The sequence below is a fragment of the Carassius auratus genome, unplaced genomic scaffold (genome assembly GCF_003368295.1).
Source record: "Carassius auratus strain Wakin unplaced genomic scaffold, ASM336829v1 scaf_tig00028853, whole genome shotgun sequence".
NCBI lineage: Eukaryota > Metazoa > Chordata > Actinopteri > Cypriniformes > Cyprinidae > Carassius > Carassius auratus.
This window is the reverse complement of record NW_020525723.1, coordinates 107,534-123,188: the sequence shown is the minus strand read 5'-3', so window position 1 is coordinate 123,188 and position 15,655 is coordinate 107,534. Positions and strand designations below refer to the sequence as shown.

Sequence of the window (15,655 nt, the reverse complement as noted above, 5' to 3'; positions counted from 1 at the left end):
TATTGTTTGTGTTTGTTACATTTCTGATCTATAGCAAACAAATACACAGGAAAGAATAAATACCCCACCACACACACACACACACACACATGCAAACATGAGTATCACATACACACACTGAAGAGCACAGAGTTAAAGTCTTTTCTAAGCATGATTGACTGAGCGTGAAGTCTTTCCCTTCTTTAGGCTGTTTTAATGGTATTAAAGAGGGATTAGTGTCAACCCCTGCACACGCGTCAATCAAAACCACTGCATTTCTACACATTTAGACGAACAAGAGACCAAAAACACCAGATGCATCATCCTCTTTGATCATTTTTATATTATTAGTCACAAACAATCCCTTGTAAAAAATTCATAAATACATAAAATAAAAAGAAATGTGCATAATGTATTAAATGTGCACTTAGTGTACTTAAAAGTTAAGTGTACTTAATCTTTTTTTTTTCTTTACTTACAGATAATATAATACTTATTGTTTTTTAAGTATATTTTAAAATAAAATAGTATTTCCCTTCATTACTTTTCATTTTTAATTCTGTGTTAATTCCGTTAATTGTTCGTAATTGTTTGAGAAATTTAGTAGTATTTTCTGCATGAAATTTTTTTCACACAGTTTTTTTGACTTTTTTTTTTTTTTACATAATTACGCACTTTTAGAAGTTTTAATAATCATTTGCCACACTCAAAAAAATGATTTTTGCTCTTTGTTCAATTTAATTAATTAAAATGATCACATACAACATAACTCTTTGTAAAAATGGTGTCAACTTAATTATATTTAACAGAAACAATGTAATTTTCAAAAAATTAGGTTTACAACATTTTTTTAAATTGAGTCAACAAGAATATTTTTTGTTCGTCTTAACCGGATGCACGTCATCAACGGAAACGGATGCAGATGGATTGCTCAGCAGCAAACATGTGAGTTGGGTAAGTGGCCTTTTTTTCTTATCTATCACCGTCCATCTAATTTTATTTAATTAACAAACTAATTAAAATATGCTTTCTTAATATCTTGTTGCATACCAGAAAGTTATTTTTCTATAAGCACTGTATGAAAATAGCTCTTAAGTGTGTAGTTTGTAGCTGATGTTAGGTTTCTGGATTCAGCACGTGGTGCAGACTTTCTTTTTTTCTTTTTTTACTAAAAGTATCAAATAACGTTAAAATGAAGAATCGCGGAACACGAGAGAACAGAAAACCCTTCAGTACCATGAATTAATGTATAAAACCAGGGCCATAAGACACGCCCGAAATTGCCAAATTGTCCCCTAGGATTTTAAATTCTTACTCCGCATTCAGCTGTCCTTAGGGTGACAAAGTTTCAAATGTATATTTTAGGTCTTCCTCATCTATATTTAATTTATTGCTCGTCATTGTTAAAACGATTGAGATGCCAATCAAAGCGCACAGCAGCCAATCCAAGGCTTTAGATTAGTCACGCTTGTTAAGTTCACGTGCTCGTGACTGAATTCACCACGTTCACGGAGTCTCTCGTCTTAAACAACAAATAGTGCTTTAGCGACGTAAGTATTACATTTCGCTGCTTCAGTAATTGTAAGTGGAGTTTTTGCATTTCTTCTGCTAGCTAGATTATGGTCATGGACCGACATTATGTCTGTGTAGTCAGCTAATAACGTTTTGTTTCTCCAAGCGCTTGTATGTGTAAGTTAATGTTATTCTGTTACTTGCGATTAATATATCAAGAGGAATAATCGAAAATGATTTCTTTCATAAATAAGTTCTCACCCTCACCCTGTACTAAATATTTTGTTTTCTTTGTAGCATTTTAACCTTTTTTGTCTTTGCTGAATTGCCCATAAACAAGACCTCTGTAACTTATGTCTTCAGATAAATGATGAATTTCATCGGATCACAACCCTTCCTTTACCCTCCAAAATTCATGTCCAAACTGGATCTGTTCTCTGATGATCTGCTAAAAGTGTTTACCAAAAAGGGTGGAGTGTTTAGAAAAAAGATTCAAGATGTGATGTTGCCAATATCTCAGGTAGCATTTTTATTTATTTATTTTTCAGTTTTTTTATATATTGCTTTTTAATACAAGCTATTGATATAGTGCTCTGTAATGCATAATGGCTCAGAGATGTGTATTGGAGGGTGTCATGTATGAATATCAGAAACTTGAAAAAATGTTTTGTCTGTTTTCTTACAATGCCACCATGGAGACCAAGCAAGAGTGCATTCTCAAGGGGCTATGCATCTACCTGAATGAAGATGAATATGATGGAGTATTTGGTGAGTTCTTTTTCGTTACAAACAGTTATCACAAGTAGCAACAAACTTGACCTTGCAAAAGACGTGACATGAACTGCGCCTAAAAAATTTTCAATTTAAAAGCAGAGACACTTTCTTATATATACGTTTGTATTTTTAAATATCAAAAGACATTCCCCATCAAAACTGATGATGGGTAAAGAGTTAATGTACATTTTTTAATTTTAAAATATTGAGTAAATTGTAAAGCTCAGATATGAATTAAATGACTGATGTTAACTTCTCTTTAAACCTTTGTACTCCTCACAGCCACTGGTTTAGGTTTACGTGATATCATCCTGTTTGATAAGCACAGTTCTTAATAGTCAATTCGATTCACCTTTATTTATATAGCACTTTACACAATACACATTGTCAAAGCAGCATAATTAAACAGGAAAATAGTTTGTCGGTAATGCAAGAGGACAATAACAAACAGACAGTTTTTGTTTTGTTTAAGAAAAAGTCAGTTCATTGATTATTCAGTGATGTCATCATCCAGTTCAACTCTCTTCCAATAGTGTCTATGCAATCAGTCAAGCATCCCCATTCGCCAAAGGTGGCAGTGGCAAGGAACCAAAACTTAAAGGGATGGTCCACTTTCAAATTAAATTTTGGTATGTTTTAGCTTACCTCAAGGACTTCCAAGATGTAGGTGTCTTTGTTTCCGCAGTATTTCCCATTTTGATATTTTTAGGTCAAACTGTTCTTGTCTTGTACACAACCACGTCCAACTGATGTGAGGGCGCGAGTACTTCCTGTTGTGTGACGTGTGCGCGCTCTGGCTTAGTCTGCGCAAGCGCGGAAACCACACTCATTGTTTACACTTACTGTCTATGGTTTACACAGAGTGTTACCTTACACTGTGAAGATTTAAACATATTTATACGTACAGGAAATTGCAATGGAAGATGATTTCAATACATCAACAGACAACGTTGAATTTGTCACAGCCATATTTAAACCAGAATACACAGATAAAGTACTCAGGAGCGATCATGGAAGCATCCGCTACGTCAGTATGTCTTCAAGCCTCAGAGACCGAGATCTCTTAAAAATTGGTGGTGTTTTAGTAGCAAGTGTTGTGAGATGCCGACAGAAGTGGAGAGCATATGTTGTCACGAATGGAACAACTACAAGACGACAAGGACATTGACAGTATCGCATCACACACCTGCCTGACTGAAGATCCTGAGTTTTCTCCGCTGTTGAGACCCAGCGTTTTGCACATTGTGTTTAGTATGCCACGTATAAACTGGAGGCGACATCCAATGCCAGAGGGAGCCAATGGCACACTGTCAATAGAGTGAGTAATGTGTTGTTTATTATAATTGCAACGATTATAGGGTGCATTATAAACAAATTAATAATTACAGTTACTGCATTATATTTCAGACAATGCAGATTGGTGGTATATTGTGTGGTAAACAGTAAACAATGAGTGATGTACACGCACGAGAGATCGCTTCCGGTGCTTTCCGCGCTTGCGCAGACTAAGCCAGAGCGCGTGCGCACGTCACGTCAGGAAGCACTCGTGCACTCAGATCAGTTGGACGTGGTTGTGTACAGGAGATAAAACCAAAATAAATAGTTCATTTTCTAACAACAAACCGTTTGTTTCGTGTCTTAGGTCATCAATGTGTACTTACGGTGGGGAATTGTTTAATGTGGACTCCTCTGTGCATGCTCTTTGAGGTGGTGACCATAGACCTCCATTATATTAGTCACAGACAAGAACGGTTTGACCTAAAAATATAAAAATGTAAACTACTACGGAAACAAAAAACACCTACATCTTGGATGCCCTTGAGGTAAGCTAAAACATACCTAAATTTAATTTGAAAATGAACTATCCCTTTAATTAGTGACAGAAATGGAAAATAAACTTTGGGAGAAACTTTACTTAATCTGGGTGCCAGTTCTCTTCTGGCCTGATGAAAACAGCAGTTTAATTCCAGGCTTCACGGGTAAGTCGTGGCCTAATGGTTAGAGAGTCGTACTTGCAATCTAAGCATTGTGAGTTCGAGTCTCGGGCCTGGAGGAATTGTGGGTGGGGGGAGTGCATGTACAGTTCTCTCTCCACCTTCAATAACACGACTGAGCTGCCCTTGAGCAAGGCTCTGAACCCCCAACTGCTCCCTGGGCGCTGCAGCATAAATGATGCCCAATTCTCCAGGTGTGTGTTCACAGTGTGTGTGTGTTCACTGCTGTCTGTGTGCACCTTGGATGGGTTAAAAGCAGAGCACGAATTCTGAGTATGGGTCACGTCACACTTAAAAAAAAAAATATATATATATATATATATATATATATATACAGTGGGGATCGAAAGTTTGGGCACCCCTTGCAGAATCTTTGAAAATATGAGTAATTTTCAAATAATAAGAGAGATCATACTAAATGCATGTTATTTTTTATTTAGTACTGTCCTGAGTAAGATATTGTACATAAAAGATATTAACATTTAGTCCACAAGACAAAAAAATTGCTGAAATTATTAAAATAATCCCACTCAAAAGTTTGGGAACCCTTGGTTCTTAGTACTGTGTTCTGTTACCTGATGATCCTCGACTGTCTTTCTGTTTTGTGATGGTTGTGCATGAGTCCCTTGATTGTTCTGAATAGTTAAACTGAGCAGCGTTCTTCAGAAAAATCTTTAAGGTCCTGCAGATTCTTCAGTTTTCCAGCATCTTTGCATATTTGAACCCTTTCCAGCAGTGACTGTATGATTTTGAGATACATCTTTTCAGACTGAGGACATTTGAGGGACTCAAACACAACTATTTAAAAAGATTCAAACATTCACTGATGCTCCAGAAGGAAACAAGATGCATTAAGAGCTGGGGGGGGTGAAAACTTTTGAACACGATGAAGATGGCCAAATTTGTCTTATTTTGTTGAAATATAATTGTTTTCCATTTAGTTCTGCCCTTCGTAAGCAACAGAAGATACTTGTATTTTTCCCGGTACACAAATTAAGTACAATTTACCTTGATCTTCAAATTCCAAAAGTTTTCACCCTCCAGCTCTTAATGCATCTTGTTTCCTTCTGATATTGAGTGATATTGACAAAGGCACTGTATTATTTTACATTATAAAGTGGAACACAGTCTGCCAAAGGTGTTGAGTTGGGTTGTGATCTGGTGACCGAACGCCATAGCATTGTTTTAAGATGGCTGTATGAATGTGCTGTGGAAGTAAAGTTGTTCACTAAAAATAACTTTTTTTTTTGTTTGTTTTTTTTCAAAGGATTATGACCCTGCAAGAACCGAAGCGGACATAAAGAAGACCTTTTAGGGATTCTGTGATGTAAAGCATGAATTTGCTGATGCAACAGACGACCCTGAAGATATCTGCATTGTGCTGGAAGATGTGGAGGTGCTTTCTGGTTTAGGTAATGTAGCATTGGCTACAGCCCTGCTACTTGGACTAATATACTCTTTAAATCTTACTCATCCAAAGTAGATCCATTACACTTTTAAGGTGCTCCAAAAAATGATTCTCGAGCTGAACTTGTGTAAATTGTCTGCCAAAGCACAGGCGCAGAAAACAAAACTCTTCACTTAGGTGTGCTGTGTTTGAGGATCCCTTTGTGAATGCTGTGTTTTATTTCCTTGTATGCTCATAGGATTTTGTTGTATCTGAATTTTTGCACGATGAGCAGAGGTGATTACGTCTCTCAATCACATTTAATATCATGTTTAAGAAAACAAAATAAAATAACATTTTGTTATATTCTTGTATGCTCATGTTTTATTTGCATTGTCATTTCTTTACTTAATGAGCATGTTTAATTGCCATATTTGCAGTTTTAAGCAATAAGACACTCAAGGTTAAATGTGCTCATGTTTTAAATACAGATTTTTACTAAATGGATTGACTTTTAACATATTGACTTTCTTCACAGTAGACTATAGGTATACAGTAAAAAGGTTTTAATGTAATAGAACACAATTATTTCACTTTCATTTGGAAGTAACTGTAGAGTCAAGTTAGATAAGTGTAATGATTTAAATTGTTTCTAGTATGCAGTACAAAAATGTTTGTAGTTGACATTGCATTGTTAGATATAGTAGACATGACCAAATTGAATGTAGTTAACATGGCATTATTTTATATAGTAGGCATGACAAAATTCAGAGTAGTTAACCTGACACAACTTTCTCTATTAGGCATGGCTAAACTTTATCTAGTAGAATGGACCAATTTTCTTCTTGTTGTCTTGACTAAAATAATTTAAGTTTACACAACAAGATTACAACAAATCATTTCAAACTAATTCGATATTGTTTGGAAAATGTAATTCAATTTCGTGGAAAAGTTTACTCAAATTTTTTTAAGTTCATTCAACAACTTTTTTTTTTGAGTGCATGCTTTGATGTGCTTACTAACATACTAAAGCAAAGTACTTGATTATAATTTTAACTAGTATTTGATAATAGATTTAAAATAAAGATGGTTTGAATATACTAAGGTTTTTTAATTAAAAATTAAACTTTTAATGACAATTATTTCAAGTATATTTCAAAAACCATATTTGTTGAAATAATTATGAAATTACATAAACAAATGTACTTAAGTTTCACCTAAGTGGGTCAAAAAAGCAAGTACATATGTTTATGTATAATGTATTTTAATTTAATTGTAAATTACATGCAATTAAGTGTCTGAAATCATTACATTAAGTTCACACTTAAGTATATTTTTAAGTTAATAAGTGCTCTTGTTAAAAGTAAAATTATAAATTATAATAAAATAATACAATATAAACTTTAATCAATATATTGTAGTAGTATAATATTATATGATAATAATAAATGTATTAAAAGTGTACTTATTCACGAGGGATCACTTGTACTATTGCTCATAAACCAAAAAAATTGGTGTAGGATTTACTTTTAAACAGTTTACACCAGTCAATTTCACAAAGAAAAGCAAGTAACACATTGAATTAAACATGAAATTTTGAAGTAGAAAGTTTAAATAGTATTTTTGTGTAAAACGTGCTCCAAAAACCTTGTTTTATAAACAACAACAACAACAGCAACAACAAAAAATGCCAGTGTCGTTCTGACAAAGACCTGGGACAGAGGCACTGCTTCCACTGTGGTCCTGTCAACAAAGTCAGGATTAGTCCCCAAACACAACAGAAGAAAGGAAGATCTCCAGAAAGAGCATGGGAATTACAGACAGCAGCGTAATGTGAAGTGACAGACAGAGGATGCATGTGATTTATTAAAGATCAGCTGAAGATGGAGAAAGAAACCAGGTTGCTCTTTGGACATGGTATTGCTCAAAGGTTGCTCATTTTGGCTCAGTGCAATCCTCTCATCCATTTATTATCAACTTTGTCTCGGTTGCTTCTTGTAAAATACCTATTTTAAAGGTTAGGGTCGGTAATATTTTTAGAATGTTGAAAGAAATTTCTAATGCTCACCAAGGCTGCGTTTATTTGATCAAAAATAGAGTAAAACAATGTTTTTTTTATTTTTAACAATGTAAAAAATGTTCAATATTTTTACATTTAAAATAACTGTTTTCTATTGTATTGCATTTTAAAATCCTTTGGATTTCTTATTTTTAATGTTGAAACCTGCTTCATATGTTTGTGGAAAGTTTTTATTCCATTTTTTCAGGATTCTTTGATGAATAGAATGTTCAAAAGAACAGCATTTATTTGAAACAGAATCTTTTGTAACATTATAAATGTCTTAACTGTGACTTTTGATCAATTTAATTAATCTTTGCTGAATAAAAGTAGTAATTTCTTTCATTATTTTGAACAACAGTTTATATACAATACAGTAATAGCTATAAAAAAAACGTTCATATTGAGCTCATATTGATTACACTTTTCATTGCAAAATTTCTGCATAGTTTGAGAACTGAAATCTAAAGTCTACTGAGGTTTTTTTTGTTTTTTGTTTCTCAAGCGAAACATCTGAGAAGCAGAAGATGTCAGCAGAAGTCTCCTTCAGTGCTGTCTGGGAGAAACAACAGAGATATTAAAGAGATCTCATCTGTGATTTTTCCTTCCTGTGGGTCCGTTGCTGAATATTGACTCTTTTATTCGTCTCACCTCATGATACCATCATATCTCGAGGCTTATTAAAAATCTCTTTCAAAGTCATAATCATGAGCGCGGCCCAGCTGGGGCGTCCGGTGTCAGTCACGCATTGATCTGTGCGCCTGTGATATTTATGGATGAGCTTTATTGGTGAGGGAAAAGACTGAGCTCTGAGGGAAGATCTGCTTAATGCTTCAGAATTATTGAGCTTTGCAGCGAGTCTCACGCCAGGGGGTTTGAGTATTACCCGAAGAAGTGACTCGCTCTTGTACTTCAGATAATTCTGACAGGAGGTCCTGCTATGTAGATTACAGTGTGTCGTTTTTAAACTGTTTATGTATTTGGTTTTACACTTCGATGATGTGAATTTGATGATCTAACCTACTTTTCGACCAGTTGAATGCATATGATGCAACTTTCAAACATTTAAAAGAACATGAAACCAGTTACCTTGATTTATGGAAAGTTAGTTATTTTATTATTGGCTAATATTATTTAAGCATCCTTTTACAAATGTCAAAAACAAACCTTTTGATGCTTTGGCATAACATGCACTAGTGAACTGTGCACAATAAGACCAGAAGCATGTATATAGAAAGTAAACAGCATCGGTTTATGTTTTGTTTCTTCTCATCAGGTTGTTTGCAGCCAAATGCAGTGGCTGTCTGGAGAAGATCGCTCCCAGTGAGTTTGTGATGCGCGCACTAGAAAGTGTGTATCATCTAGGCTGCTTCTGCTGCTGTGTGTGCGAGCGACAGCTGTGTAAAGGGGACGAGTTCGTCCTGAAGGAAGGACAACTGCTGTGCAAGAATGACTACGAGAAGGAGAAGGACTTACTGCACTCGGTCAGCCCGGACATGTCTGACTCCGGTGAGAACAACGCTTTCCTTTCGTCTCGTCTCGTATGCTCTCTATGGAAAGGTGATATTAAAAAACTTGTTTCTATAGACAAAAGCGAGGAAGAAGATCTGGATTTGAAGCCTGAGAAAGGAGCAGGGGGTCAGGGCAAAGGAGCCGATGATGGCAAAGACCCACGCAGACCCAAGAGACCTCGCACCATCCTCACCACCCAGCAGCGGCGAGCCTTCAAGGCCTCCTTTGAGGTGTCGTCCAAACCATGCCGAAAGGTGAGACTATCCTTCAGAGGATTTCTGGAGAATCTCTTGAATGTGCAGCCTGTGCTTACTGTAGAGGCACAGGTTCCAGTATTATACTAAATCATTATTACACAGCAGTTTATGGACTATTTGATGTGTAGTGCATGTAAAAACAGCAAAAAATAAAAAAAATGCACAAACTATATGGACCATCCAATGCTTACTGCATGTAAAAATGACAAAAACTATGGATTTTACTTGGTGCATTGCATGTAAAAATATATTTAATATAATATATATTATATTAATATTAATATAAAACTATATGGAGAATCTAATGCATACTGCATCTAAAATTGGCACAAACTATCGATCTTTTTAGGTGCATTGCATGTAAAAATTATAAAAAAATATATGGAGAATCTAATGCATACTGCAATATAAAATTGGCAAAAACTATGGATCTTCTGATGCATATTGCATGTAAAATTGGCGAAAACTGTGAACCATTTGATGTGTATTGCATGTAAAAAAAAACTCTGGACCATCTGATCTAATGCATTTTGCATCTAAAATTGACCAAAAAAAACAAACAAACAAAAAACATTATGCATATTGTATGTAAAGATAGCAAAAACTATACAGGGTATCTGATGAGTAAAGCATGTAAAAAATGACAAGCGCTTCATGCCAGTGGTCAAATGTCTGGGTATGTGAGACTACTTCAGATGAATAATATACTGATGTTCCTGTTATTTCAGGTCAGAGAGACGTTGGCAGCTGAAACCGGTCTAAGTGTTAGAGTCGTCCAGGTGTGGTTTCAGAACCAAAGAGCAAAGGTGAGCATGTTCAGAGATCTTAACTGAGCCTAAGTCAGGGGTTTTCAATTCTTTAGATGCCATAGATGTTCAAATACTGGAAGTTGGAATATGTATTTTTATATATGTAAAGATCATGTTCCATGAAGATATTTTGGAAATTTCCTACCATAAATTAATCAAAACGTACTTTTTTTATTAATAATATGTATTGCTAAGAACATAATTTGGACAACTTTAAAGGCAATTTTCTCAGTATTTAGACTTTTGTGCACCCTCAGATCCCAGATTTTCTAATAGTTGTATCTCTGCCAAATATTGTGCTATCTTAACAAACCAAAGCTTATTCAGATTCATTATAAATCTCAATATCGAAACATTTGCACTTAAGACTGGTTTTGTAGTCCAGGGTCACACACACACATATATATATATATATATATATTTATATATATAGTGAGTGAGTGAGTGTGTGTGCGTGTGCGTGTATACATAAAATAGTAAATAAAAAATACTAAAATAACTTTGCCTGACCGTGTCCCCGAAACATGGTTTGTAAACCCCTGGTATAAGTTACTCTTTAATATGATTCAATATGCACACAACCTTTTATGATCTTAAAAATTATTCAATATTTGTCTGTTCCTCTTTTTCCGGTCAGATGAAGAAATTAGCACGCCGACAACAGCAGCAACAAGAGCAGCAAACCTCTCAGAGACTCGGACAAGGTACTAAACACACTCACACACACACGCACACACTCACACGCACACACACACACACACACACACTCATCTCTCTGTGTGTTCTCTGCAGATGTGATCTCAAGCCGAATGGAGAATCTGATGAACTCTTACACACCACTGGCTCCGCCTCCACAACATCAGTTAGTCTCCATGGAGACCAGCGGATACAGCACGGACCCGTTCCAGCACGGTCTGACCCCTCCACAGATGCCCGGAGATCACATGAATCCATACGGTGAGAAACATCTTTCTCTGGAGGGATGTTACCACAGCAAACCTCACGTCCCGTTCATTTCTTCTGAATGATATTGACCAGAAGCAGCTGCTAATGCCACGTATGGGCCCAATAAAAATAAATGTGCCATTAAACTGTCTTCACCCTTATGTAACAGTGTCAATTAGTTTTTGAGAAGCCTATAAAATTACACTATAAAGTTCCACGCAGCGCTCCTGAGAAAGTGAGCCTCACACGCACACGATTACACAATGATGCGCGCGTTTTGTCCTGCTGCGAGTTGACGCAAACGAGAAGTTTATGTGCTCTTTTATATAACAGTTTATAGCCAATTACAGCTTTCAGAAGCAGTTGAGAGTCCTGTGGCTAATCATTTTTCTATAGCGTACATTAAACTGTGTCCTTGAGGACTGAACAAACTCTTTGCACTAAAAGCTTCAGTTCAGTAAGTTTAACATATTTGTTTGTTAGCTGTGCTTGCTAAAACTTTTACTCTCACTGTTAGAGATTGATTGATACTGACTTTTCATGGCCAAGACCAGTTTTTATATATACTGTGTCTGTGTGTGTGTGTGTATATACTGTATAAATATAATGTATTATAGTTTTACTTATTTATTGTTTGTTTGTTAAATTCTTGAAAACTGCTAACCAGAATTGATCATGATTTCATTTATGTAATTTTTTAATGGCATATTAAATCTGCCTTTGAATACCTACCTATTTATTGGTTGAAATTACAGAACTAATAACCATTTAAATATATATATATATATATATAGGTGAAAAATATTGAACAAATTAGTTATGTCTGTATCCCTATTACTATTATACTTTATATACTGTAGTATCATAATGCAAACTATCATTTACTAAAAGTCAAGGGTCATTATGAATTGTTTTTAATTATTTTTTTTATTGATAATCAGTGTCTTTGGAAGGAGGAAAAGAAAATAATAATTAGTGTAATTTTTTTATTCTCCATATTAGCAGTGTATGTACATTTCTTATGATGATTGAACGGTTGATAACTTCTATATTCAAACATTCTTGGTGATTTCATTTTTAGTGATTTTATTGTCTGTTCAATGTTATTTTATCACATTTAGATAAAGCTTAGGGTCTGTATGATTTGCTTTTAAAGAAATGAATAATTTTATATGGAGAGGATGCATGAAATTGATCAAAAGTAACAGTAAAGACATTTATAACTTTACAAAAGATTTATATTATATATTTATATTTATATAAAGAATTATATATAGAAAATTAATGTTTCCAAAACCTGCATTTAATGAATTCTGTATCATTTCCGAAGCTGCTGATAATACTTTTTACAATATATTCAAATATAAATCAGCTATTTTAAATGGTAATATTTTTGCTGTATTTTTAATCAAATAAATGCAGCCACGGTGAGCAGAAGAGACTTCTTTCAAAAACATTTAAAAACCGTACCGACCCCAAACTTCTGAACAACACACACCACTCATATATGACCCTGGACCATTAGATTACAAATGTCCACACGTTGCTGGGGTATATTTTTAGCAAAAAATAAAATAAAATAAATAGTTGTATGGGTCAAAATGATAGATTTTTCTTTTATGCCAAAAATCATTAGGATATTAAGTGAAGATCATGTTCCATGAAGATATTTAGTAAATCTCCTACCGTAAAAATATATCAGAACTTAATTTTTGATTAGTAATATGCATTGCTAAGAATTCATTTGGACTATTTAAAGATGATTTTCTCAGTATTTAGAGTTGTTTTGCTCCCTCAGATTCCAGAGTTGAATCTCAGCCAAATATTGTCTGATCATAATAATCCATACATCAATGGAAAGCTTATTTATTCATCTCATGACTCGTCTTGTGGTCCAGGGTCACATAATTTCGATTGACTTCTACAGTACTAAGACCTCATTTTGTTGTTGTTTTTTTCTCCAGGAAACGACTCGATTTTCCACGACATTGACAGTGACACGTCTCTGACCAGTCTGAGCGACTGCTTCATGGCTGCGGCAGAAGCCGGATCCCTTCAGACCCGCCTGGGAAACCCCATCGACCGCCTCTACTCCATGCAGAGCTCCTACTTCGCCTCCTGAAACCAAATCTTGAGACTAAACAGCCACAAGAACTACATAATATCCATGCCTACAAAACCAGCCTCACGTACAGCAGCAAACCTCCAGTATAAGGCCGAGGCTGTAAGGACAAGAAAACCAAACCAAACCAAACCGATCGACTCACGCAGAAGATGAAACCAGATCTCGGCTTTGTGCTGTAGACGACATGCTGAGGAGGTTCAAAGATGTGCTGGCCAAGTGTATGTGAAGATGGGATGAGTAGGTTTTCATCTAGACTTTGTAGAAATAATCTTAACCACACATTTCTTGAGGAGCTGCAGGACGTTTACTGCAGTATACTGAACCTGCAAAACAACTTTAGACCGTAAATAGACAAATGCAATACACGCAAAATGGAAACACTTCATTGTTATCAGCATGAATATGGATTTCAAAAGTTTTGAAATAAAGTCAAGCTGAAACAGCTGTGTGTTGACAAGAACGATTAGCTATTTATTACGTACATGTGCCAAGCAAACCTGCAAAGCTTTATTTAAAACAAACTGTGTTAGAGAAAGTACCATAAACATTTTTATGCAAGTTCCTGGAAGAGAGTGTAGTATTTCTGTTGATGTTTAAAGATGTATATGTTTATTTCGCTGTGCTATTTATTTGTCATTTGCATTCTTGGATGTTGTAGAGGATGCATTTTTGCTCAAACTTGCTAAATTGACCAAAGTTTGTTGGTACTAAAAATAAAGAAATAATAAAAAAATATATATTTTAACTTTTTTTTTTCTAAATGTTGTCCATTTCATACAATATGGTTCATTTATGCTTAAACATGCTTTAATTTTACATTTGAGACACTTGAAATAAATTATAAATGAACAAAGAATAATGAAAATTGAAATTAGTTTTAGTAAGAGATGTTTGTATCATTTTTGTTTTCTTTTAAAATATTGTCCACATCACACACAGTTTTCACTTTGGCCTCAAAATATGCTTTAATTTTACATTTAAGATACCTGAAAAAAAAATAAAATAAAAAATAATGATGACTGAAAAAAGTTTTAGTAAGAGAATACATTTGTATTAAAAAATATTGTCCATGTCACACATATATGACTCATTCTGGAGATATTTGAAATAATTTGAATTAACAAAGAATAATATGAATAGAAAATAGTTTAAATACAAGAAGATGTTTGTATATTCCCTGTTGTCTGATTATGATTATTACTTACATAAACCAGTGTCTGTTCATCCAAACTTCAGCAGATTTCCACGTCTCAAGAGATCCATGTTACAAAGAGACTTTACTGAACAACACTGCTGAACTTTGACCCCTGTAAGCCCCCATGTGTGCCTTCAGCGCCACACTTTTGACCCTTTAAGAGGCTCTCATGCAGAGTGTTTTCTCGAGATGTTCAGCCTCTGGGATCTTTCGGCTGAAGCGTGCATCCCGTTTCTAATGTTTACAATAACATCAACAAATTTATAATACACATTATTTCATAATGATCATATTTAGTGTTGTATGAATTTAGAAAAACTGTGGTTTCTCTCACAAAGTACTGTAATTGACACTGATTCTACGTTATTTTATTTATTTGTTTGTTTATTTAATAGGACAATGAATGTTAATAAAGATAAGTATAAAATACAAAATGTAAGCATGCTAGATTATTGTTTACACATCAATTATATTTGTAATTGGGATGTACTTGGACAAAACAGGCTATAGCATAAACAAAAAGGTTTCTGTACCAACAAATGATTTTAGATTAATTTGTCAAACACGTTCAGAGGTATTTAAGTATGTTTTCTTTTTCTTCTGCTTTTTTTGACAACAGTGCCAGATGCAAAAACTGTAAGGTCAAAGATTTATTATTAAAGGGGGGGTGAAATGCTATTTCATGCATACTGAGTTTTTTACACTGTTAAAGAGTTGGATTCCCATGCTAAACATGGACAACGTTTAAAAAATTAAGTTTTACATTTGAAGGAGTATTTCTGTTCCAAAAATACTCCTTCCGGTTTGTCACAAGTTTCGGAAAGTTTTTTTTCGAGTATGGCTCTGTGTGACATTAGATGGAGCGGAATTTCCTTATATGGGTCCTGAGGCACTTCTGCCGGAAGAGCGCGCGCTCCCGTAGAGCAGAGCACAGACATTTCACTGATCAGAGCGAGAGCGTCGCGAAATGTCACAAAAGAAGTGTATTTTTGGTTGCCAGGGCAAGACAACCCTGCACAGATTACCAAAAGAGAAACAGCATTAAGGGACCAGTGGATGGAGTTTATTTTTACAGAGCATCAACGGAGTTGTGCAAGTGTTTGTGTT

The 15,655-nt window shown here is 34.8% G+C and overlaps 1 protein-coding gene and 1 long non-coding RNA gene across 4 annotated transcripts; both read left to right on the top strand.

The window, feature by feature from the left end:
- Positions 1-886: 886 nt before the first annotated feature.
- On the top strand, positions 887-6,018 carry LOC113079632 (uncharacterized). 3 transcript variants are annotated; one of them, XR_003281735.1, is made up of 4 exons: positions 887-933; positions 1,855-2,011; positions 2,190-2,259; positions 5,527-6,018. It is a non-coding gene; the product is annotated as an uncharacterized LOC113079632 (long non-coding RNA). The 3 variants fall into 3 exon arrangements; XR_003281736.1 differs by lacking the exon at positions 887-933 and adding an exon at positions 1,322-1,668; XR_003281734.1 differs by lacking the exon at positions 887-933 and adding an exon at positions 1,521-1,560.
- Positions 6,019-8,298: 2,280 nt separating this feature from the next.
- Positions 8,299-14,064, top strand: LOC113079637 (LIM/homeobox protein LMX-1.2). The gene is made up of 6 exons (XM_026251880.1): positions 8,299-9,214; positions 9,293-9,471; positions 10,203-10,280; positions 10,921-10,987; positions 11,076-11,240; positions 13,193-14,064. Exons 1-6 carry the CDS (start codon positions 9,040-9,042, stop codon positions 13,348-13,350), a joined length of 822 nt encoding a protein of 273 aa, XP_026107665.1. The 5' UTR covers positions 8,299-9,039; the 3' UTR covers positions 13,351-14,064.
- The last annotated feature ends 1,591 nt before the right edge of the window (positions 14,065-15,655 follow it).

Excerpts from the sequence above, each read along its gene's own strand:
- LOC113079637 (XM_026251880.1), top strand. The coding sequence starts at position 9,040 with ATGCGCGCACTAGAAAGTGTGTATCATCTAGGCTGCTTCTGCTGCTGT. Across the intron at positions 9,215-9,292 it reads CCCGGACATGTCTGACTCCG|ACAAAAGCGAGGAAGAAGAT; the intron begins GTGAGAACAACG and ends TTGTTTCTATAG. Across the intron at positions 10,988-11,075 it reads CTCTCAGAGACTCGGACAAG|ATGTGATCTCAAGCCGAATG; the intron begins GTACTAAACACA and ends TGTTCTCTGCAG.